The sequence below is a fragment of the Manihot esculenta genome, chromosome 13 (genome assembly GCF_001659605.2).
Source record: "Manihot esculenta cultivar AM560-2 chromosome 13, M.esculenta_v8, whole genome shotgun sequence".
Taxonomy (NCBI): Eukaryota; Viridiplantae; Streptophyta; class Magnoliopsida; order Malpighiales; family Euphorbiaceae; genus Manihot; species Manihot esculenta.
The window spans coordinates 4,580,565-4,605,487 of NC_035173.2; the positions used below are offsets into that span (position 1 = coordinate 4,580,565).

The window sequence follows — 24,923 nt, forward strand, 5'->3', positions numbered from 1 at the left end:
GCAGGTACTTGTGGATATAGATAGTTCTGTTAATCTTCTCATCTTAAATGTCTTTAATAAGTTAGGCTTAGATAAAAATAGTCTTGCTATAGTTTTCTATACTCTAGTGGGATTAGGAGATAAGACTGTGGCAGTACTGGGCACTGCCAACCTTCCCTTGGTGTTGGGTGATAAGAGGTGTAGGCCAGAATTGTGTACAAAGTTTGCAGTGGTAGATATTCCATTTGTGTACAATATGATATTTGGCTGCCCAGTCCTAAACTGTCACGGTATCATTATTAATATTAGTGCTATGTGTCTTAAGCTTCCGACTTTAGAGGGGCATAGCAATGGTCTAAGGCCATTCGAGGTCAGTCAAAGAAGGTTGCGGACACCCATCTGAAAGACTCGGGAAAGCAACCATGCCCGTTGACTTGTTGGAGAAGCCAGAGTCTCACATGAAACCCAAACCAGCGGACCAGGTAGAGGAGATCCAGATAGGCGAGGAACGGAAGGTACGACACTGCACTAACTGGCGAAATAAGGACTGGTTTGGTAGAATTATTGAAAAGCCGAGTGTCAACTTTCGCTTGGTCTCCAAAAGATGTAACAGGTGTAGACGCGGCTCTTATCACTCACAAACTATCTATTGACAAGAACATCAAAATAGTCCAATAAAAGAAAAGAAAGTTCACACCAGAAAAGCAGCAGGTGATCAAAGAGAAGGTCAATAAACTTTTGAGTGCAGGACTGATAAAAGAGGTACAGTATTCCACGTGGCTGTCCAATGCGATTTTGGTAAAGAAAGCTAACGAAAAATGGAGAATGTGTGTGGACTTCACCGATCTAAAATAGAAATTCTATCTCATCCTATGACACTGGATTAGAAGGCCATGCGAAGAACTGTCTCTCCAACCGCCTCTTTGGCCTTGCCCTCTAAATCAATATTGCACAACCCTCACCATAAGATTGAAAAAGCTTTACAACCAGGCTGGCTGCAGCCTGTGGAACCAACTAATGCGACTGCATCTTCGAAGGAAATCCAAGAATTACAACTCTAAAGAAGCATTATAGTCAGACCAAATGCAACCCTCAGCAGTACGCCCGTGCCCTTATAAAAACTCATCTTCAACTGCACTTCGAAGACCACGATGATTGGTTACCCTTAGGTAGAAGAAAGCAAGCATCCCAGTCCATATCTCCCGGAGATGGTAATAGCAAAACACAAAGGAGAAAATGGGGGTTGTTATACAATAGCAAGGTCTGCAAAGCCTTTAAAATGGATCAAAAAATGAGGTCATTGTTATAGGAAGGCAAAAGGACACTAGCAATCAAATTGCATCATGTAATCAAAAAGACGAAGCGTCGTCTTTGAATCTGAGAATCAAAGACCAGACAGGAGGACTCTGATGCTACACAACAATCCTCCAAAATAAACCGTGAGCTGTCACTACTAGGTGGAGACACGTGGCTAGAATCAGACAAGTAAGAAATGTAGACCAGCATGAGGAAGAAAAGACCTTGCTCTTCCTTCTCAAGGCGAGCCTTGACATAAAGTTACGGTTATCACGCATATACGCCTGTGACCACGAGATTCTCATATGTTAGTTGGCAATGTCCCATATCAGGCAGACGATAACATTACTGCCGAATTGTCAAAGAAATACCCTACTCTTCTCTACCTCTTACTTAAAAGGAGAAGAACCACCAAGATGAAAGTACGCTATTATAAAACACAAAAGTTCTCAGTAATTAATTACATTTTTTCTACTCATGAAGATACTGACTTAAGTGTTAGAGTGACTGCCGTGAGCACCAACCACCACCTCACGTTTCCTCTTTTGCAGGTTCTAACCAATCATGACACAGTCTCACTCTGACCACATTATTAATCTATTCCCAGTAGCATCAATCCCGATGCAGTTTTTAACAAAATATTAAAATCAAAACTAAATAGCTAAATAAATTTGGTTTGATACAATTCAGTTACTATACCATTGATTCTTTTTCACTTTCAATTTGATTTGATATGATTTTTTGGTCCGGTTTAAGATCACAAAAACCATGCACAACCCTAATATGTATTAAGAGTGTAATTTTAGTTCTTTTTCGAGTCTCTTTAAAAAATAAAACCAAACAAAATTCATGAAATTTCATATTGATTTCTTTCAATTTGATTCTTGATTTATCGGTTTAAGTTTGGATTTCAATTTTAAAAGCAACTTTCAAGCAGAGTTTCATTAAAAAGTCATATTTAAATTGTTATCTGAGTTTTAAATAAGTTATTAATAAATATTATATCATATACTATATACACATTTAATTTTAAACAATTTTTTAGTTGTGTAATGGTTAAATTTTTCAATCCATGCATGAACTTATTTAATAAAAGATTTCAATCTGTAATATAAAAATAAATATAATTTATAATATGATTTATAATATTTAGTTATAAAGTACGTGTACGCGCACGTACACATATATAGCCATAAAAATAAAAATTATTTATATTAATTTTACTATAAATTTAAAACACATATAATTAAGTTAATTTTATAAATATGGAGTTCATAGGAAATTAGATATGATACTACAGGACAATGGTTTAAAATAAATTATAAACTGTCTTTATAAGACAAGTTTACATAGCAATGATTTGATAGCGATCCCGCCAAGGAAAAAGGACTCAGTATCTCATACTCAGTTTATCACCAAGATTCGTTTTCCCTTAAATGAATTGAATCTCGGTAATAAAGTTACTATTAAATAGAAACAGTTCCAGTTATACCTGTAATTGCTGGATCACCAATTTATTAGTTAACTATATCTCTTATCAAGCATCCAGCCATATCGTCAGAGCGATTATCGTGGACATCCACCATTATCTTACATTTTCTTTCTTTCAGGTCCAGCTAATCATAATACACCTTCATTTTCCAATTAGATCACGATAGATTTAAAAATTTCTCAAACATTTAACTACCTATTAATTATATAATTTATAATTGCAAGACACATATATACTATAAAATATATTAGCACATTTATAATTAAGAAAAATAAAATTATTTACTTCATTTATTGTTTTCTAAATAAAAAAAAGTATTTCTATTTTTATATATTTATCCATATTTATATCATATTATGTATTATAAAGATATATTATAAGCTTAATTGCATATAAATAAATGAAAGTACATAAAAAATATATAAAATATCCAACAAATCATAAAAAATAAGTATATAAAATTGGTTCACAATTCAGTTCAAATACATTAGAAATTCAGTATGATTTTTTTAGTAAAAAATCAAAATTAATCAAAATAGTAAAATAAATTTAAACCATTACAATTTTTCGCTTAGTTTCAAAACTCTTTAAGAATTATAATACTTTAAATTTTAACAATAATAAGCATAACGAAAACTCCATTAGGCATGATTTTTTTTTTAAATCAAATATTTTCATTTTAAAAAAATATTATTAGATGATATATAATTTTAAGTAATTAAATTTTATCATGATATCACAAAAAATTTAATAGGATAAGGAAGAAATGAGTTAGGTATAATTCATGTGTTATATCCATTGTGGCTAAACAAGAATCTATTCCATCTCTCATACCATGAAAATGGAAGAGGGTGAGAAAACCAGGAAAATAAAGAAGGGTATTTTGGTGATTTCAGTATCATGGCATTGTTGTAATTTAATGACAAAATCAGGGGTAGTTGTTAAATACTAGCTCTATAAATACAGAGCAATCCTCTCTTCCTCTCATTCTCTTTATTCATCTCTCTCTCTCCTCTCAAAACTCCTCTCTTCCAACCCTCTCTCTCTCTCTCTGGAAAAATCAATACCAGATTCTTCCTGCTTCAAATTTTCTTTTTAAATTTTTTGATTTTTTAATTTTCTTTTATTTTTTCAGGGGAAATATTATTTACTATTTGTTATTATTAGTAGTAGTTTTACTTTAGAGGTTTTTGTGTTTTTTCAATTTTCTGGATTAGATTTAAGTGCTCTGTTGCTGACGTGGCATGCATCGATACGTCAAAAATGAATACCAAAACAATGCGTCTCCCTCCTCGTCGTGTTTTAACATCAAATAAACGGAAGGAGAGAGAGTGTTTTGATTCTCTGAAACCGTTTCCACCACCAACAAAATTAGCCAAGCCGAGCATACCACAAGTCGGCTCGGAAAAACTACCTGATCCGGTGTCGTCTAATCAGCTCTTAGCCGGGTATTTGGCTCACGAATATCTAACCAAGGGAACACTGTTTGGTCAACCGTGGGACCCGGCTGGAGCTGAAGCTGTAGCTGGGGAGCCGAAAAAGGTTAAGCCGAGCCAGAAAGCTAAAGAGGAAGAAGCCGAGCCGAATAAAGAAAATTATCAAAGGTACGTTGAGGTATCAAGTTTGTTGAAAGCGGAGGGGGCCCACTTACCTGGCGTTGTCAACCCAAGCCAGCTCTCTCGCTTCTTGCAGATGCGAATGTGCTAGGGCCCGAGGGTGGTCCCTTGACACGTGGAGCAAATCCATTGGGTATGCTACACTAGAAGCTTTTTTCTGGGGGATTTTTATTTTTCCGTTTTATTTTAATTTTTAAAAATTTAAAAAAAAAAAAAGAAAGAAGAGGAGAGATGGTCGGTTGTAGATCTGATATTGAGTTTCAATTTCAGTATATATTTTATTTCATGATTAAAATGTCTTATTTTGTTTATTTCCATAAAAAATCAAATCATATTATTATAATTAGTCAAGGATTAATCATGATTAACAACTTAAGACCTAATCAACTTACATCCATGTATAGTATAGTATAATTTATTTTTATATTTTCTCCCATGATGTCAATTATTTTAGATTATAATAAATGGATCTTAAATAAATTAACATATTATTTTTTTAATTTATTTTATCAAGACAGTTTTTTTTATTCAATATTTAAATTGTATTATATTTATGTGTGATTTTAAATGTGATCTCTCTGATTTCGGTTAGCACTAGTTTAGAATCAAATCGAATTTAAAATTGATTAAAAAATAATATTGAAATATATCAAAACTGGTCCGTTTAAAGGCAAATAAAATTTTCATTTTCGAAAATTTAAGGTTAGAAGACTTTGACCTGACTAAAATCAGATCTAAATAGATCGAACCAAAATTAATATAGTTTAGGAATAATTTGGATAGTTCCGGCTATGGGCCAATTGATGAAACCAAATTTTTTTTGAAAGCAGAAACCAAATTTTTTTTGAATAATTTTTTTATTTTTTTAAAGAAGGAATTTTTTTTAATATTTTAATATATTATTAATAATAAAAATAGAAAAAAAAACACGCTTGAATTGATTTTTTAGAATGTAGGAACAACTAAGCTAAATAAATGAAATAAAAAAATGGAGTTGGCATAAATAGAATGTGTTTCTGTTATTTCACCCCAAAAGCAATGTAAATGAGAAAATCACTTGCTCAATCATCACATTCACTTGTCAATTATTTTTGTTTTATTTAAATATTTTTTCAGAGAAATTGGAATAAATTATTTTTTAATACCATTAAAAAATAATTAATAAGATTTGTTTCTAGAAAATCCCGTAATATTAATAAAATTATCTAAATATAATTATATTAAATTAATTTTATTGATTTACATAAAAATATAGTTCTAAATTATTTATTTTAAACTTATTTAAAATTTATTTTATTAAACCAATAAAAATTTTAAGTGAGTTAAATGTGACGGTTTTTTTTTTAAATTATATTCAATATAATCCCACTTAAAAATTAAAAATTAACTAAAACTAATTTCAAACTATAACCAAAATCATATGTTTCAACTTCAAATTAAACTTAAAATTTTAATTTTTTTTTATAAAACAAAATGCTATGAAAAAAAATTAAACCATTAAATTTAATCAAAATTGGATTTGAATTACAACTAAAATCTAATGTTAAATATTTTGTCTTTAACAAAAAAGAATTCTATGATTTAATCATTAAAATGTGATAAACTTTTAATAAATATATAACATTGGAATCACGTTTTAATTTAGTTTTTTTATTTATTTTTATTTGATTTTAATAATAAAAAAAATTAAAAAAATAAACCAAATTGATTAATAATAATAGTATAATATAGAGAATAAATTATAGTTAAAGTTGAAATATTTTAATTAAATTTTAAAATATTAAATAATAAAATATAAATGATAAAAAATTTATTAAAATGTCAAACCGATTAAATTGAACTGAATTGGATCAAATCAGATTAATTCTATTTAAAATCAATTCGAATCAATTTTTATAAATATTAAAATTTTAATTCGATTCAATTTTAAATCGAACTAACCGAATGTTTATTTTAATTGAGCTGTTCGCCACCTATATTAAGATTTAGCTTGATAAAAAAATTTTACTTGCTTGATTGGTTTGTTAAATAAATTAAAATTAAAATTATTGATATTTAGATTAAATTTGAAATAAGTTAACTTTAAATTTGATTATTAATATTCATATAAAATATATCTATTTAATTTATATATTTTAATTAATAATTTTATGCAAAATATTTTTTAATAATATATTTCAGTAATTCTATAAATTATTTAAATCCATTCTAAAAATAATAATATACTACCAAATTTATAATAGTAGGATTCAATGAGTTCAAACATAAAAAAATAAATAAAAAAATTTCACTTTTAAAATATAAAAAAATATTAATTAAGTTAAATATGTAAGCATTCAACTTACTAACTAAACAATAAATAATATATAAAAAGACCAATTTAGTTAATTTTAAAATAATATTATATTAAAATAATGATAAATCTCATTTATAAAAGCATATAAAAAACTTCTTGTTAACTGAATATAACTTCAATCATTGGCAATGGTGTTTTTTTTTTCTTTTTTTTTTTTTAAATAAAGTGTTTACGTATACTTAGGTTCCTTTTGTGAGAGTGCGTGATGCTGATGTGGTTGTCATGTGGTGCATCGAATTTTTGTGATTTTGAATTTTTAGAATTTGTGATTTTAAAGATAAAAATGTTGATATGGCTCAAATTATTCCAAAGAACCTAAGAATCTTGACTTTGGTGTCAAATACATTAAAAAGGTGAAAAAAAAAAATTATCCAAATTCAATTGGAAAGGCAAAAGCTTCAATGGTGCTACTTCCACCCGAACACATGTTTGCTATTATAGAATGATGCCCTGTTCAATCTAAAGGCACACATGTGCCTTTAGATGTTATGATTTATAGCTACTTTCACCGGAACACATGTTTGCTATTATAGAATGATGCTATGTTCAATCTAAAGGCACACATGTGCCTTTAATATTATGATTCATTTTTAATAAAACTCGATGATCGTTAAACCGTTGACACTCAGGTTGAGATCGAATCCTGAAATAAAAGTCAGATCCAATACCTATCAGAGCCCATTATCCATCAAAACCCACTACATAAATTAACCTACCAGCACACTATTCAATTCGCGGTTAAAGCAGATCGGGCTGACCGAGAATCTGGGTTAATCAGAGAGGAATCCAACTCATTTAACGTGATGGGGCGTAGGAAAATAAGTCCAGTTATGCCGCAACCATATCAATACAAGCGCCGGAAGAGAATGAAATGGCCGCCTGACGATAGTGGACATGCAGGTACGCCTATTGTGTGACAACGACAGGTGTCACTGTAGTAGGATAGCGGTTATACATTACTAGAGAGAGAAGGAAAAAAGGAATAAAAGAGGGAATCACGATTCACTCAGACTAAACTTATTTATACACACAGAAACCCTACTTCTTTATAGATCTAAAATCATCAAAACTTTAAATATTATATGCATGATTAAAAAAAAGAGGTATTCATTACTGCATAAGTCCATTAGTTAATTAATTTGGGCAATCTCTTAAGCTTAGTTTTATTGCCTCTACTATTAGCATGTGAGACACGACGTAGGACATTTTAGGTCTTTAGAAGGTTGTCCTGCTTAAAAGTGTTTAGGGTTGAGAATGAAGGTTTTTGAGAAGTTTTTATTTTCCTTTTCAATACACAAATGACTGCATTTAGTAAATGGCCATATGGCAAAGTATACAACACCATAAGCCACATATTCTATAGCAGCCAAAGAAGGATAAGCAGCATACGAAGGCATTTAAAATACAACTACCATTGCCAAACCCTCTAAGAGAGGCTCTAGAAGAAAGACAGCAGAAACAATCGTAGCTTTTCGGACCCAAAACCCCAACCATAGCCGAAGGCAAAAATTGATGCCTTCATATCTTTGGTTTGTCTTAACTAAGAAGTAGGAGTGTCTCCTTTAGGTCCAAGATTAAATTGGAGTGAAATATTTACAAGAAATTTAAACTCTAATATCATGTAAATTCAAATGAAACCTAATTCATTTTAAAAATTAGTTCAAGAAAAATGAGTATTTAAAATTTTTACAAGAGATATATAATCAAATCGATGTGAGATTTAACGGTAGTTATTAAGAACATACTTATAAAATGAAATAAATATGAATTATTTAGAGGAGAAACTCATAAATATTCTTTATTGGCTGTGATATTTGTTTTTTTCTTTAATTTTAAATAAATTAATTTCTAACCGTACACCACTTGTAGTTAATTGTTATAATAATTTCAAGCAGATTTTAATGATGTTAGATGACATATTTAATAAATAATATTAGTTATTTTTATAATTTCAGTCGTATAATATATGTTCATATTAATGTCGGTCTTAATTTACATATCGATCAGTTAAACATTTAAAAAAGTTATTATATTTTTTAAATACTTTTTAAGTTTATAAGTTAAAAACAATAAATAGAAAATTTATTTTAATGCTTATACTTATATATTAAACTCAATTATAAGCTAGTTTGATAGAGGTTTGATTTCACGGTCAAGTTAATCGATCTGGATGAATAGTTAGAAATTAATAAATTCGATTCGTGGAGATTAAAGTTTGGAGAGAGATATATAAAAATAGTATATTGGTGAGACTAAAAAATCTATCCCATAATATTATTGGTTCACGGGTATTTATACCCTTATCACATTGATAAATTCTTGCTGACATCTTATCAAATTAGACGGTAATATATTGTTGTAGATATATCAAGTGACTCATTAATAGTGGACAATTAAATAATAAATGTTGAACCGTCTGATCCATATTCTATTTATCGCGTACGTCATATCCTTGAACACTATCATAACTTTAGTAAATCCCGCGTACTTTCAAGAGGGTTTTGATAAAGGCGACCTGCTCTTTCCAAATATTAGTGAGATCGGTGGTATTAAGGGTCTAATCTTTATATCTTATAGATTAAATTTTTCGTTACTCTATTTAAATCAGATAGTCTGATTTATGAGATCTTTCAATATCCTATATACATGTTACATAATATCTATAGACTCTGTTATAATGTATTTATAAATTGCTTTTATTAAATATATTAATATTTAAATATAATATAATCATTTAAAATTTGAATCCTTATAAGTCTAAAAGTATTGACTATATGTATATATTTTGAGATCAATTTTGTATTAATATTTTAAAAATGTAAATCTCTTCTTTCAAATTTTCAAGAAGTAATTCGTTTTTTTTTTTTTTTCTCCCTAAAAAAGGCTAAAAATGCTAAAACTAGAGAAATTGGGGTGCAAAAGCAGAAGCAGCACAGAAAGTGTAGATTCCATAAGATCTTTAAAATCTTTCGGGGACCATGTAGAATACTAAAAAGAGCAAACTTTGCAATAATGGCACGTGATCCATTTGCCTAACTTCAAAAAATAAAATATTAAATCAATAAAAACAATACTTGCAGATAAATTTCCTATTATAATAAAATCCGTATAATATAACTTATATAATATATTTGAGTTATAAATTTAAATTTATTAATTATTTTTTAAAAAGAATGTTGTAAAATTATTTAAATTTATTAATTTAATTATAATTAAATGAAAAATTATGCAATTTTTAATTTTTATTCACTTTTTATTATTTTAAAATTATTATTTATTTTTTTAAACTATAATAATATATAAATTGATTGTAATTTTATTTAATTTTATCTTACTTTTAAAAATTTTTTAAAAATATTTTTTAATATTTAATAAAATTTAATGTATTTATAAATATAATTAAAAAGTTAATAAAAATTTATATGTTTAATATATATAAAAAAATAAAATAAATAAAAATTATCAAACGAAAAGAGTAATATTAAGAATGGATGATAACATCAAAATCTTATAAATAATTAACTTAAATTAAAAATATTGTACTATGCATTTTACTTCGTCAATGCGCACCGTTTTACTTAAAAACTTAACAGGTTTCAGGATCAAAGTTTCACTGCCCTTCATTACCCCCCTTCCCTTTCATGTAATCCTTCTAAGGGTTTTAAATGTTAAAAATATATGGTGAAAAATAGAGATAATATCTATAAAAATCTCAAATTATGTATTTTTTTTATAATTGTATTCTTTATTTTTTTTTTATAAAAATACTATATATTAACAATATTTTACTATTGTACTCTACATTCATAATTTCAAAAATATTTTTTTTTAATATAAAAAACATATTAATTAATAAAAAATTATAATTAGAATGATATTTAGATTTAAAAATATATATAGAAACAAAAAAAAAAAAAATCATTTTTAGCATAATATTTTTTATCTTGCGATTAAACCACCAGTATCTAATCTAGGACAAATAATAAAGATGTATGAGTGGAACAACTTTATTTAAATTTTTACACTCAATGTATTTACGGAAATATAGACGGAACGTATAATTATAAAAAAATCATTAATTGTTATAAAAAAAATGATTAATTATTATAAAATATAATTTTGTATATACTTTATATGTAGATCAAATAGTTTACTCTTCATAACAATTTAATAAAAAAAATGTGTTAATAAGATGCAACAAAATAAAAATTAACTGACTACCACGACAGCAATAGCTAATTAACAGATTTTTTTATATACAAAAAATTCATAAACATGTGATTCTACGACAGCATTCAACAGGTGATGAAAAGCTATAAGAACAATGGTGATTCTACGTAAACTGCAAGTTATAAACTTTTAGCCCACCCATAGAAAACTCTTTAGCCCAATTACCCAACTGACTTCACTTGCATAGAAGCGGGTAGCTTCCTCATCCAAGGCGCTGTGGAAGTGCCGGAGTAAAACCAATATGAAGACGAGAACAACAAGAAACCATGAGCGCAAAGAAAAGATAGAAAGCTTCATTCTACCACCCTTAATTATTTTGAAACAAATGCTCTAATAGAAGTAATAATTTCTATGAATATTTCCATGTAAAAGAGCCTTTTAAAAATTTTTTTTTTTTAAATTAAATTTTACTCCTACGATGCATATATTTTTTTTTTAAGAAAAAGACTTTATAAACATAGATTAATATAATCATTTAGACTTTTTAACCAAATAGGCCGAAGAAAATGTATGAATTTTTCTTTTTGAACAAGTATACAAATACACATTTTTCAAAAAGTACCATTTTAAATACTATTGAAAAACGCAGTTTAGAAAAAAACTATATTATTTGTGTTATTAAGACGAAAATATGTCAAAAATAATTTTATATTATTTTTTAATATTTTCTAAATAGCATTTTTAAAGAATTGCTTTTTCTCAAAACAACGATGTTAAACAGACCCTAAGCTTTCAGGACATAGTAGCACTACCCTACCAATAAAACAAGCTTCCCTTGCCTCTCAAGGTTATTGCTTTAGGTCTCAAAATCACCACCTCTGCTTTATCAAACAAAAGCAATGGCCTTAATAAGCTAATCTACCTGTCACTACTTTTAGCAAATATTAAAGACTGAAAATCAAGCTTCCAATTGCATATTCCTACACTGAAACCCAGCCAAAACTCCAGAACCATCACGACTGCTAATCACAGTTTCAAGTGCAATCAAAAGTACTCTTCCACTTTTGCACAAAAATGCATTTGCCCACCATCTCCATCAAATGCCAACACTTCTCATCACAGATACCTAAAGAAACCATTCAGGTATCAAAATCACCAACTCCAAATCATATTAACAGTGGAGATGAAATTACAGAAAATAACCAACACGATTAATTGTTAATACGGGGGGAAAAATAATAATGTGGCCTGGGTGAGAACCCATGAGAAAAGCAATAAAAGGCTGACGTGGGGCACCCTTTCTGCAAGGCGAAGCACTTGGTAGGTACCATGGATTCCAGAGATTGATCTGCTAGCAGACATCCAAAATTGAAGCACAAAAAAGTTATGGACACGAATGACAATGAACTTTGCTAACTGTAGACCAAAAACGACGCCTCTTTACCAACATTGCATGATTGCAAACGCTTTTAACACTCTCAAAAGAAACGCAGAGGGTTTCATTGCATATCTAATTAGTCTACTTTTCTTTACAATTAACAAAGTGGAAGAACCAAACAGCACAGAATGAAAAACCAAATAACAAGCAAAGATATTACCACCTTTCAACTCATACACATACCACATTAAAAACGGGATGACTCCTGCTCCAATCCAATCCATAATATGCACACAAGATCAAGTGAACAAAGCATCATCAAGCGAGCCCACTTTAAATTGCAATCCATGCTACAAATCCCAATTACCAATGTTTGAGTTGCACACAAGCGTTGAATGCTCTCCCCTGTTCAAAAAGGCCAAATACAGGAAAAACGATTATTATGCCTGTTCACAATATTTTATTACCACTACTGCTACTACTCACTAGCAGGGAAAAACACTAGTACCTAGAGAGCCACCATATTGTCATGAAGCTTCCCTACATTTGATTTTATTTATTCTGCAACCTCTATGATACCAAATTTAGCAGCTACAAACATACTGCTAGTAAAAGCAATATACTCAAATAAAATATATGAAAATAGCATTCATTCTAGCAGACAAATTGGTATTAACCAATAAAGGGCCAGGAGTCAAACACCAACACAACCAACAACAATAGTAAAAGAAAATGCTCAGAACATTACTCCAGCTTTAAACAGTAGAAAGAGGAAAAAGAAAACAACCAAACAAGAAATAACTTGAAGTTAACAATTACGACTTGAAATATAAGACTAATAAATAAAAGATATTGCACTACTTAGAACTACTAGCGATTATATACTAGCAGACAACTACTGCAAACTACAACTGAGGTTTCAAGCAATCCAACCATTCCCAGTATCTGGTGCCATCCACCACTGAAATAGGAATAGAAGCCTGAGCACAAGTTCCTGCAAAACTTAAGGCACCATCAATCACTGCTGTGGTGCCTGCCGTGAATGACCACCATCATAACCACCAGAAACTTGTGAAGGATCAGACCTCCAGGCTTCAGTTCCATATCCAGAATTCCCATTAGTGTCACCATAGCCGCTACCTGGGTAGCCATCCCCATTCCCTTGTTGTTCTCCCCCACCAGCTCCACTGCTGTTATTTGGGGCATTTCCACTACGCCCAACAGCAGCTCCATACCCACCAGAATAAGGACCATCACTTCCACCATAACCATAACCATAACCTCCATACCCAGAAGTTCCTCCTGGAGATTGACCCATAGGAGCTGAGACAGAATTTCCACCACCAGATGCATTCCATGGAGCTGTGGCCCCATAACCTGCATTTGCACCATAACCTGACCCACCATAATTGGAAGGAACTTGGCCACCCCAACTATTTTTCAGAGCGCCGTGCATTCCATAGGCTCCGGTTGGACCACCGAATCCAGCATTCCCAGCTCCATATCCACCAACACTATAACCACCATAACCACCATAACCGACCCCACTGTTTGTTGCACCATAACCATAACTTGGCGCACCATATCCAGGATAAGGCGTATACCCAGCTGCAGAAGTTTGGGTCTGCATATATCTGTTTCCATCCATTCGACCATCAACAGCATTTGCATTGGCAGCAGAGGCACCATAACCTTGATATCCTCCACCATGGCCCCCACCACCTGGATTTGCATCTTTTGGGAGTGCTCGTTTTACCTCTACAAGTTTACCATTTAGCTCATGGAAAACCTTATGAAGCACTCTATCAACTGAATCTTCAGTGTCAAAGGTGATAAATCCAAAGCCTCGAGGCCTCTGAGTATGCTGGTCAAACATTATTACCACATCAGTGACATGTCCATAATTTTCAAAATATTGACGGAAGCCATCTTCTGTCAGGGTGGATGGCAGACCGCCTACAAATATTTTTTTGGTCTTAAAACTTCCACCGCCGCTGGAGCCCCTACCAGCATTTACATTACCAGATCTAGATGAGGTCTGTTGTTCATCTCTTGATAAAGCCCTCTTAGCCTCTACCTGTGTTGGCAAATTGTAAATTTAAACTGCTGAAAAAAAACATATGAATGCTCAAAGCTTCTAAAAGTGAAAATAGAGGGCAAACTCTCAGGCAAATATCATGCATGTCAGATTCCAGCAGTCCAGTCTTAAGGACATTTTGGCAAAGTAACTACAGAAAAAAAGCAATACATGAAACAAAATGCAGAATTTGTTTGGTTCCAAAATTTAGAGCAGGGAAACTCAAACTAAGCACACCTGAAAAGCTAACAATAACAGACTCAAGCAGAACAAACTTTAATTGAATAAATATTTTAGGGCAGCATCAGAAAATTCAACTATAAATAGTGTGGATATCTCATGATCTCGTGAGTGGGATCTTTCAGCAAGAGAAAAAAAAAAGGGAGGTACAATACTACTTTCATCACAGAAGCGAGCAAAACCCATCTAGGCCTTACTGTAAACTATCACAGTCTCCATAAACATTGCAACTAGGATAAGAATAAAAATCATTAAAATCCCTCAAAAACAATTGCGACAAATCAACTTGTATCAATTAAAGGTTAAAGACTTGCCATCCAACCGGGGATGAGTTCTCCTGAGCAACAAATTAACAAACCAACTAAAGAAACTAAGCACCATATAACATTAAAAATTAGCCACAGAAGTCCCACAATAAATAATGCTTATCAGAAAAAAAAATTAATTGCCCGTAAAAAAGACACCAAATCAAACAACCCAAATGCACCGCAGATGAATTACACAGAAAAAAAAGGAGAGAAAGAAAAGCGATAGAATCTAACAATTCAAAAACTAGCAATCCACTAAGGAAACCAACAAAACAACCTCAACCAAGAAACTACAGCATAGGGATTAAGCATAATTAAAAGAAAAATAAGCAAATAAGCAACAAACAGAAGGTATTACAGTACGGCCATCGATGGTGTGCTTGTCCTGGAGCACGCGATCGAGAATTGAAGGATCGGAGAAAACCACGAAACCAAAGCCACGAGGACGACCAGTGGTCTTGTCCCGCATTATTACAACCTGGGAAACATCCCCGTAGTGGGTGAAGTGATCTTGAAGAGTTTCCTCCGTGGTGTCCCATGCTATTCCCCCAATAAAGAGCTTCCCCTCGTCTGAATCCATGACGAGTCCGTCTCTATCAGCTTATGGTTTGCAAGTTGAGAGAGGGAGACACAGAGTGGGGAGGGGGGAACGACTACGGGATGGGCTAGGGTTTGTTTGTTTGCTTCTGAACCGAGTGGGCTTTGTCGTCGAGAGCATGAAGCCTTTTTTAACTAATAATTAAGATATTAATATTAAGCCTTTATTTGGAAATATGTTGTTTGAAGGAATTGTTTGGAAGTTTTTGACATAACATTTTTGGAAATTCCTTTAAAAATTTTAATTAATTTTGTTTTTATTTAAAAATTTTAAATATTTAAAGTATAATAAAAAATTATAAATAAAATAAATAAATAAATTTTATATATTTTTAAGAATTAATAAAATTTTTAATTTGAATTCAATTACGTTGATTTTCATTATTTCCCTATTCTTTGCCATCCTTATTAGCTATCACAATGCGCATAGATCTAATTTTAATTAATATTAAAATATTTATTTATAAATAAATATTAATATTAATAATTTAAATTGTGTATTTTTATCAATGGTTAATTTGAAATTTCATTAGTGTTCTTAGGATGCTATTTTGTTTTTCTATATGCAATAATCAGCTGCTAAAGTCCAGAGATTTTTTGCTCCAAAAAATTTTACAAAATCCGAAATTTACAGGCTGTGTCCACATTCCCAAATCCTAACGGTCACTTGCTTTTTCTCTTAAAATAATAATAAACCACTGCGCCCTTTTCTTCTTCAAATGCTCCTGACCGTTTTGTCCCTACCGCCTTTTTCCAACGCTCCTCCTCCTCTTCTTCTCCCTCCTTCAACTATGAGGACCCATTAATCAGTCCTTGCAGAACCCAGGAAAAATCAACCGTTACTTTCAATTGACAAAGGCCGAGAGGTAAAGGGGATTGATTTCTCTAATGGGTTGCTTTCTTGGGTGCTTTGGTTCCTCCAAAGATCGTCGACGCCGTAAACAGAGGCACAAGGTTCAACCTCGAGAACAGGTAAAGTCCAGAATTTCCTTTTAACTTCTTTCCTTATGGATTTCTCATTTCCCTGTTTGGATTCCAAGAAAGTGTGAGAGAAAATTGCAGAAATACCTCCCATGCTTCTTGGGTACTAGTTGGGGTAAGGCTCAAATGACTCAGGGTTCATCTGGATGGGAAAAATTGTGTTGTTTCTTCAATTTTATTTGCGACAACGGAATATAGAATCAATTGTTATAGTTGTGATCTCCATTACAGAGGAATGCAGGTTATAATCCAGTGCAATCAGCCGTTTCTTTGGTACAGAACAACCCAGAAAAATCAACTAACCCGGTTTCAGAAATCAGGTGAGGGATCGAAAAGTTTAAAGCTTTATTATTTTTCTTAGCTTCTGTTTTCTGTTTCCTGAGATCTTCTGTTTTATATATGTTTGGTTTTCACATTTTACTGTTGGGGTTGTGGTTTAGGGATAATCCTGAGGAGAAATTAAGCTTGAGTCCTCGGAAGAAAGTAACATTCAATTCGAGTGTAACAACTTATGAGCATGTTTCAGTTGAAGAATCCACGGAGTTTCCTGCAGAGAATGAAGATGAAAGAAGAAAAAGGGAGGAGAAGGAGGAGAATTTAGCAAAACCAACTCAATCTCAGTCCTCTTCTGAAGATGGTTCCATCACTTCAAGCTCAGGATCTTATCCTTCCAACCACAGATACCAGAATTGCAGGGACAGTGATGATGAACTAGACTATGGAGAAAGTGAAATTGAGGACGATGAGGAGGAGGATGAAGATGGTGGGGAGCTAGATTATGATGATTGTTATGAGGATGATGGAATTTTAGAATCCAGACCACCACCATTCACTGAAGAGATTGAAAATCCAGCAGTGGTAAGTGGTTTGCCTGAGAGAGAACTGAAGCCAAATCCGAATGTTCGAGACAGGAGTGGTTATGTGCATTCTGTGCTGAACCCAGTTGAAAATCTCACTCAATGGAAGGCTGTGAAATCAAAAGGGACAACCCCATTGAAGCAGCAGAAAGAGAATATCACACTGAGTCAAGAACCCAGAAATTCCTTTAGCTCTGAGCCTAGTTTTAGGGAAATGAGGTTCAGTTTCGATGCGAAATCGGATCAATCTAAGAAACAAAACCAAGAAATAGCAGTGGATGCTAGCTTGTCTAACTGGTTGGGTTCATCAGAGAACACACCAATTAACAAGCCTAGTACAATTGGTTTTGGTGCCATGTCAGTGGGATCAAATTCCCCAAGAAGCTTTGAAGATAGGCCTATTTTAGGTGCACTTACGGTGGAAGAGCTTAAGCAGATTTCAGTTTCTTCTTCACCAAGGAAGTCACCTAGCCACAGTCCTGATGAGATGGCTATCATTGGGAGTGTTGGAACTTACTGGAATCACAGTGGCTCTGGCAAGGATTCTGGATCAGCTTCTACTTTCAAAGGGATACCCAACACAACCAGCAAGTACAGAGAAGACAAGAGAGTGAATTGGCACTCTACTCCATTTGAGACCAGGCTGGAGAGAGCTTTGAATGGCGGAGCTGCTGCAGGAACTCACACTTCTAATGTTCAGTAAACTTGTTTTGGAAGATTTTGTTTGTGTTGTGTGTGTTTTTTCATTTCTATCTTGTTTTGGTTGTGAATTTGGTGGATATCTGTGATATACGCACTTGCTGTTGTAATTTTTTTTTATTGGTTTGATTGATGATTGATTGTCAATACTTTGAAATTCAACTAAGTTTTCTTTCTTTCCACATGGAAGTTAATTCTCAATTCAATCCAGTTCAAGGCTAAGCCTGTGGCTAAGCTGAACCGAGTTGTTCAATTTGATTCTGCAAGTTCCAGGAACTCAATTTGTTTTAAAATTTTAATTAATTTATTTTCTATTTATTTAAAATTGAATACATCACTATCAAATCCCTGATTTTTATGAAATTAATTACTGTCAGCTTGTAAACTGTCAACCAGAGTACAACCCAATTGTAATCTTAGCACGTCAAAACAAACCCTTGTATTTTCTTTACGTAGCCAAATTTCTAACTACCTAGCTACAAATTAAAGAACAAATTTAAAAGAAAACTACAGAAACTCGTGAAGAAAGAAGAGGGAACTGGTCAAGAAGCTGAAGGCAGTTGCAATTATGTATCCTCCTCTTGAATTACGTGAGCTAGTTCTCTTCCAACTTGGTCATTCCAGTGCACCTTCGGCTGCAGCTTCTTGTACAACTCGCCTTTTCTTTTGGACTTGACGCAACTCGACACATTGACAACATGTTCATCAGCAACGACCTGGTTTTCTTTGCTAGTGATCAATGGCTTTTGGTCTGCATCTGCAAGTCTCTGTTTTTTGCCGCTTGTATCCATCGTCAAGAGCCAAGTCGCCAAAACAACTTCTACGTATCGGCTTGTCTCCTGTGTGCGTCTGCGAGAGATGCAGGCTAAGTATGCGTAGCCGCCGCTTTTTATAATGTTGCAAAGGAGAAAGTCTCCATCTCCTACTAAAATAGTATGAATATTAAACTTCCCCTTTACTTTTATTTATATATTATTCTTACATTTTTATTGAATTTATTTATTCATTTATTTATTTTTATTTCGGTGATAAGGGAAGTGAATGGTTTAATAATCGAAAATATTTTTCTTTTAATAATTTTTAAAATAGTCATACTGATATTATCGTTAGCGCAGGACCCACCGGATATTCTGCTGTACAGAAGAGTTAATACTGTTTAAGGGAAATTTACTATTTAGTGTAGAAATTCAATAATTCATTCCTTTATTTTGAAATTCAATAATTCATTCTTTTTGTTTTAAAAAATATATTAAAATATTATTAATATTTTAAAAAATTTATTAATTAATTCTACTATTAATTTTAACTGTGAAGTATAATAAAAAAATTTAAAATTCCTTTTATACGGAAGAAACTAGTGGACTTTTTGTAAAATTTAAAAATTAATTAGTGAATTTTTTTAAATTATCGAAACTAAATAGTAAAATACTTAATAATTAAAATTAACAAAACAATTAATTAGTTGACTTTTAAAATATACGTTTTAATGTATTTTTTAAAAGCGAAAAATTAATTAATTAGTTTTTTTTTATAATATAAAAACTAAATAATAATTTTTTTTCTCATTCAAGAAGATCACGGATGAAGGTTGAAGAAATATACAGAAAAGGAAATATATCATCATCATCATCATCATTGACCAAGGGCATATCTCCATGTATTTCTTATAATGTACTCTTAAAAAGTTTGCATAAGCTAGTGACTTCCTCATTCATATTAACAACAAAATCTCTAGTACTGAGTACTCATCACTTTCTTCAAAACCTTAAAAAATTCTTCTGTAGAAACAAATGAAATCCAAAAACAATAGCATGGAAGGATCACTAGCACTCCACCCCACATTGTTTAAGAACAGGGCCTGTTTGTTTAGGCAAGAAAGGATCAATTCTGACCCAAACCAATGAGAAAATTGATGCCAGAAGGATAGACCACAGGACAACAATTGTAGGAGTCCTGTTCTGTCTTCCCATTAGACCTTTGAGGAAAGGATAGAGATGAGCAATAACCCAGAAGGCGAAAAATAGCTTTCCGAATAAGGGACCCCATGAGCCATATCCATTGTTGATTGCATCAGAAACTCCAGCCACAACTCCTACCATGTTTATGATTATTAGAGTTGTTGGTGGAATGAGAAGAGTTGTCCATTTGAAGAGGTAGAGTTCTCCAAATTCTGTATCATCTGCTGCTTTTGCTGTGACTGTGAAGTTTGTGTCAACTCCAGCAAGAACCTTGAGAAGGCCTTGGAACACTGCAAAAAGATGTGCTGATACGCCACCGATCACCCAGAACTGCTCGTTACGCCACAAGTCTTCGATGCTTACGCCACTCCATCGAAGCTCGAGGACACTTGTTGCTATGATGGAGAGGAAAAGTGCCAAGAACCATACACTAGCTAAGTTGGTCAGCTGCAAGATAGAAATTTCTTTTCAGGAAATCCTTCAATGCTGAAATTAAAGAACATTCATTCTTACAACAAGTTGTGCTATGCAGCTCAGGATACGTACTGTTGGAATGATGAATTTTCCGGTCAGAAGGCATATGGCAGGAACAGTACAGTATGCAAGTAAAGGAATGGAAGTGAAAGGATAAACAATGGTGTTAATGTAGGCAAGTCTCTCTAGCCATTTCAGCTTTCCTCCATAGCCATACCAAAGTGGACAATGGCGACTCAGGAAAATTTCGACCGAGCCAAGTGCCCATCGCAGAACCTGATGCAACCGATCTGATAGATTAATGGGTGCTGATCCTTTAAATGCTGCTCTCTCAGGACTACAGTATATTGACTTCCATCCTCTGCAATGCATCTTGAATCCTGTCAAGATATCCTCTGTAATCGAGCCATAAATCCATCCAACCTGAGAAGTAATCAAATTCAGCATTCAGTAACCTTGCAGAACATGAAATTTTGATAATTCTGCTCAATACTCACCTCTTTGCCCCATTCAGTTTTCTCCTCATAGTCACAACTAATGACATGGATAGCTTCCTTGATGAGTGTTGAAGGATTAGTTCCTTCAGGGAGGCCACCTTCTTCCATGAGAGTGGAGGCAATGAATACTGGAGATTGACCGAATCGTTTCTCAAAATTTTTTTGTGACATTAGTGATGATTTCTCTAACTCTTCATAACCTTCAAGCCCTTCTTCAATCTCTTCAAGTTCAAAAACTGATCCAGACCCTTTCCTCGTGTAGCTCTTTCCCATCATTTTCTTTTTCCTGGAAAGTAGTCCACCAAGCAGACTTCTTTGTCCTTTCTTCTTGGATTTTGACTTCTTTCTTGAACCTCCACAGCAGCAGCAGCACCATGAAGGCCAGCAATCACATGTCATTTTAGGCCTCTTCTCAGACGCTGGTGGATCATAGCCATACAAGGCCTGCCTGTTGAAGACACATCCTGTACCAACATAAACTGGCCCTTGGACTCCATCTAGACCTTTCATATTAATCTACAACCAAAGCAAAGTTGATGTCATAAGTAAAAATATTTTGTTTTGATGAATGCAATAAAAAAAATGATCATCAAACTTGTTCAACTCACGTCGAAGAACACAGTGTTTCGATTAGCATATCTATCGTGACGATCAATACCATCGAACCTCTGAGGAAACTGGACATAGCAGACCTTCTTCCCTAGCTGGGGATCCATTAAAAAGCACATGGCTTCCCTTGCAGCTTTGCTGTTGTTAAGGTAATGATCACAATCCAAGTTCAACATGAAAGGTGCATTGGTGAGTACTGCAGAGACTCGGATCTAGAACAATTGAATTATTAGCATTAGCCAATTGCATCTCACTGGAATAAGCAAACAAGAAACTCACAAGGAATTACTTACCAATGCATTCATGGCGCCTGCTTTCTTGTGGTGGTTATAACCAGGCCGCTTCTCACGAGAAACATAAACAAGCCGAGGAAGCTCTTTACCTTCCACATCAAGAGCACCCTCACTTCCAAGGTATACCTGCAGAGGAAGAATTAGCTTCAAGTTGAAATCAAAGATAATTTTATCAATTTTGTAGTTAACAACAGTGAAGAACTGGTAAAACTTGCTCACCTGAATCATTCCAGGATGATCTCTTGTGTTGTTTCCAGGCCATGGGGTCCCATCCTGCATAACCCATCCTTCTTCTGGTTTTTTCTGAGCCTTTGCCACCAAAGCATTAATCTTCACCTTGAATTCTTCATATTCTCTCTACAAAAACCAAAAGAAAATCAATCCCTAAATTATAAAAAATTCACACATTGCTTGCTGAGTTGCTTACTTTCATGGCCCTGCGCTCCTTCACAAAGCTGGGATGCACCTTATCTTTAAAGTAATCAATCTTCTGAGAAAAGTAGAACTCAGGAGCCCTTGGCTCAATGTTATGCTTCTTGCAGAAGGGCACCCATCTCCTAGCAAACTCAGCAGTTTCTGCTAGTGAATCGAAAAGAAGCATCGAAGCACCATCGTCCGACACATAACAGCTGACCTTATCAACTGGGTAATCAACAGACAAGATTGAAAGCACAGTATTTGCTGTAATGATCGGAGGTTCCTTGAGAGGATCCACAGTACTGACGAAAAAATCAACCGGAGCTAATTTGTTGGGCTCTCCTTCTCTCTCAAATCTCAAAGACAGACGATCAAGATAAGTTTCACGTTCAATTGGGAACCATTTGGGGAACTGGTCAAGTATCCAAGAAAGTGCAAACCATATCTCGCAAATTACAGAGACGAGCCATAATGGGTACGCATCATAAGCTGGAGTTAAGACACGGAAACGAAGAAAGAAGCACAGAACGACAAGTCGTATGACAATGACAATGCGATATGGGCTGATTTTGCTCGAGGCAATGGGAATTTTTCGCCACAGAGGTTGTCTTGCTTCAGCCATACTGTGAGAAGGAATCCATGACAAAGAATTAAGGTTTGAATCAGATTGTTATTTTAGAATGTTTGAAAAAATTAAGGAAGGCAATGGTAATTCTTACAGGTATTCATCTTCTTCTCCCTGATCATTTCCTCCGTCGTCTTTGCTCACTAAACCTCTCTTTTCTTGCCGGACTTTCCACTTTTCTACTCTTTCTTTCCATTCTGCATTACTGTACATCTCCCTCTCAGCCTCAATTTCCTTACCTCCGGCCACTGCATTCCACCACCAACAACCGCCCCATGAACTTAAATTTCTTTCAAATTATGTTAAATTATTACAGATTATTGTAATTTTTCTTACCACTTCCTGCAGAAGAGAATGCACCTCCCGTATGTAATGGTCTTTGAACATAGTCCCCATATTCCTGCAAAACCCACCAATCCTACCTTTCAGGGATCTTCGTTCTTTTTTTATTTTTAATTTTTTTATTAGGTTATTATTATTATTTAGTTTGATTTTTTTTTTCCTATGAAAAAACTCTAATTTATGTTCTTCAATTTTTAAAATTGAGAAATAAGTTATTCCTAAAATCGTAAAGTTCGAATTTATTAAGTTACCGAAGAAGCAAAGACATTTTTGTGATTGGGATCATCGTGATGCTGATGCTTAATCTGATCATCATCAAAGTCCTCTTCAATATCATCATCTTCATCTCCTGCAACTCTTGGACAACCTGCATGAAGAATCAAATCCTTAATTATACACTATTTTTTTTTAAATCAGAATAGGAGATTGAAGGAGGAGAATCTAATGCCTATCACATTTATTCAAAGCATCTACTATCAGACTAAGTCTGTGAGTATTTAATTATATACTATTGTAAATAGATAATTCAATTCGTGAATAATTAGCCATTTTTTAAAATAAAAAAGTAATTATTTTTATACGAATATTTTATTTTATTCGTATCATGTAAATATTTTATCTCATGCAAAGGTGATACTGTATAATTTTTGGGATAAGTGAGTTGAATAATGAAAATGAGCAAAGGTTACCTCTGTGACGCTTATAGCGAGTGTTACACTGAGGACAGCACTGATTGCCTTCACTTCTCTCATACTCATAACAAGGCCTGCAAACTGGAAACCCACAAACACCACAAGCCACAAATATCTGTCCATCTTCCTTCACTCCAATCTCATCTCCGCAAACTCTGCAAACCTTCGAAGATATAGACTGCCGCTTCTTCTGCAACATAATATTGCACCAAAGCTCATTTCCAAGCACTAAACAAACGCAGCTAATAAAGAATCAACCAAGAACCCAATGAAGCATACCTCGTCATAGTCCTGCAGAGGATGAGAACCAGTGGCGAAGCCAGACATAGCCATGGCGGAATAAGAAGAAGAAGATAGTGAGAGGAGAGAAGAAGATGGTGAGGGTTATAAAAAGGATGGTTTTAATTTGTTAATGTAAATATTAAGGTAGAGGAAATAGCTTGTGTACCAAACTGTGAGGTGAGAAGTCGTGGGGGGATTGAGTCCAGAAGACGTTAAGTGGGGTTGGCCACATGAGGAGCGATAGGTAGGAGAAGGAAAGAAAAAGAAAGATTGCTTGTTATGGGTTCTGCTGCTATTAGCTATTACTTGGATTCAAAGGCGTCTCTCACTTCAATGAAGCTCACACTAACCTCTCACTCACCTAACAAATACACACATTCATATTAGGTAAATTTACCATATAATCTTTTTTTTTTAATATCCGGTAATATTAATTCGACTAATGTGAATTTACATTCGATAAATTTAATAAGAGAATAAAAACACGATACTTCATAATTATAATTGATGATTGTCAGACTCTATCTACTTTGGATAAAATTAGACTCAAAAAATATAACGCTGGTCCAAATCCCATAAAACCTTCCTTTATTTGACTAGTCTAACGTTTCAAGTTTCGGTCCGGATACATATGGTATGTCGGGTCAATCGCAAGCCCAAGACTAATGGAAAATGACCCAACCCGGTG

At 33.2% G+C, this 24,923-nt stretch overlaps 4 protein-coding genes across 5 annotated transcripts; 2 read left to right on the plus strand and 2 right to left on the minus strand.

Annotated features, from left to right (window-relative positions):
- The first annotated feature begins 3,756 nt into the window (after positions 1-3,756).
- On the plus strand, positions 3,757-4,678 carry LOC122721545. The gene has a single exon (XM_043949443.1). The coding sequence runs from the start codon at positions 4,031-4,033 to the stop codon at positions 4,472-4,474; it is 444 nt and encodes a 147-aa protein (XP_043805378.1). The 5' UTR covers positions 3,757-4,030; the 3' UTR covers positions 4,475-4,678.
- Positions 4,679-12,922: 8,244 nt separating this feature from the next.
- On the minus strand, positions 12,923-15,627 carry LOC110629921 (heterogeneous nuclear ribonucleoprotein 1). Its single transcript, XM_021777134.2, has 2 exons — positions 15,271-15,627; positions 12,923-14,364 (listed from the first exon to the last, which is right to left on the minus strand). Exons 1-2 carry the CDS (start codon positions 15,490-15,492, stop codon positions 13,306-13,308), a joined length of 1,281 nt encoding a protein of 426 aa, XP_021632826.1. The 5' UTR covers positions 15,493-15,627; the 3' UTR covers positions 12,923-13,305.
- A 582-nt stretch (positions 15,628-16,209) lies between these two features.
- On the plus strand, positions 16,210-18,228 carry LOC110630156 (serine/threonine-protein kinase pakF). Its single transcript, XM_021777503.2, has 3 exons — positions 16,210-16,481; positions 16,722-16,810; positions 16,931-18,228. The coding sequence occupies exons 1-3, from the start codon at positions 16,398-16,400 to the stop codon at positions 18,048-18,050; spliced, it is 1,293 nt and encodes a 430-aa protein (XP_021633195.1). The 5' UTR covers positions 16,210-16,397; the 3' UTR covers positions 18,051-18,228.
- Positions 18,229-19,681: 1,453 nt separating this feature from the next.
- On the minus strand, positions 19,682-24,391 carry LOC110630155 (cellulose synthase A catalytic subunit 4 [UDP-forming]). Of its 2 annotated transcripts, none has more exons than XM_021777501.2 (12): positions 24,233-24,391; positions 23,951-24,143; positions 23,513-23,628; positions 23,256-23,319; positions 23,014-23,167; positions 22,305-22,917; positions 22,097-22,234; positions 21,878-22,003; positions 21,584-21,796; positions 20,976-21,491; positions 20,551-20,901; positions 19,682-20,451 (listed from the first exon to the last, which is right to left on the minus strand). In XM_021777501.2, exons 1-12 carry the CDS (start codon positions 24,284-24,286, stop codon positions 19,870-19,872), a joined length of 3,120 nt encoding a protein of 1,039 aa, XP_021633193.1. In that variant the 5' UTR covers positions 24,287-24,391; the 3' UTR covers positions 19,682-19,869. The 2 variants fall into 2 exon arrangements, with proteins under 2 accessions (XP_021633193.1, XP_021633194.1); XM_021777502.2 differs by having other exon boundaries at positions 23,951-24,140; positions 24,233-24,347.
- Positions 24,392-24,923: the final 532 nt, after the last annotated feature.

Excerpts from the sequence above, each read along its gene's own strand:
- LOC122721545 (XM_043949443.1), top strand. The coding sequence starts at position 4,031 with ATGAATACCAAAACAATGCGTCTCCCTCCTCGTCGTGTTTTAACATCA.
- LOC110629921 (XM_021777134.2), bottom strand. The coding sequence starts at position 15,492 with ATGGATTCAGACGAGGGGAAGCTCTTTATTGGGGGAATAGCATGGGAC. Across the intron at positions 14,365-15,270 it reads ACACCATCGATGGCCGTACT|GTAGAGGCTAAGAGGGCTTT; the intron begins GTAATACCTTCT and ends TTGCCAACACAG.
- LOC110630155 (XM_021777501.2), bottom strand. The coding sequence starts at position 24,286 with ATGGCTATGTCTGGCTTCGCCACTGGTTCTCATCCTCTGCAGGACTAT. Across the intron at positions 22,918-23,013 it reads GGAGAAGAAGATGAATACCT|TATGGCTGAAGCAAGACAAC; the intron begins GTAAGAATTACC and ends TCCTTCTCACAG. Across the intron at positions 20,452-20,550 it reads GAAAATTCATCATTCCAACA|CTGACCAACTTAGCTAGTGT; the intron begins GTACGTATCCTG and ends TCTATCTTGCAG.
- LOC110630156 (XM_021777503.2), top strand. The coding sequence starts at position 16,398 with ATGGGTTGCTTTCTTGGGTGCTTTGGTTCCTCCAAAGATCGTCGACGC. Across the intron at positions 16,482-16,721 it reads AGGTTCAACCTCGAGAACAG|AGGAATGCAGGTTATAATCC; the intron begins GTAAAGTCCAGA and ends TCTCCATTACAG. Across the intron at positions 16,811-16,930 it reads AACCCGGTTTCAGAAATCAG|GGATAATCCTGAGGAGAAAT; the intron begins GTGAGGGATCGA and ends GTTGTGGTTTAG.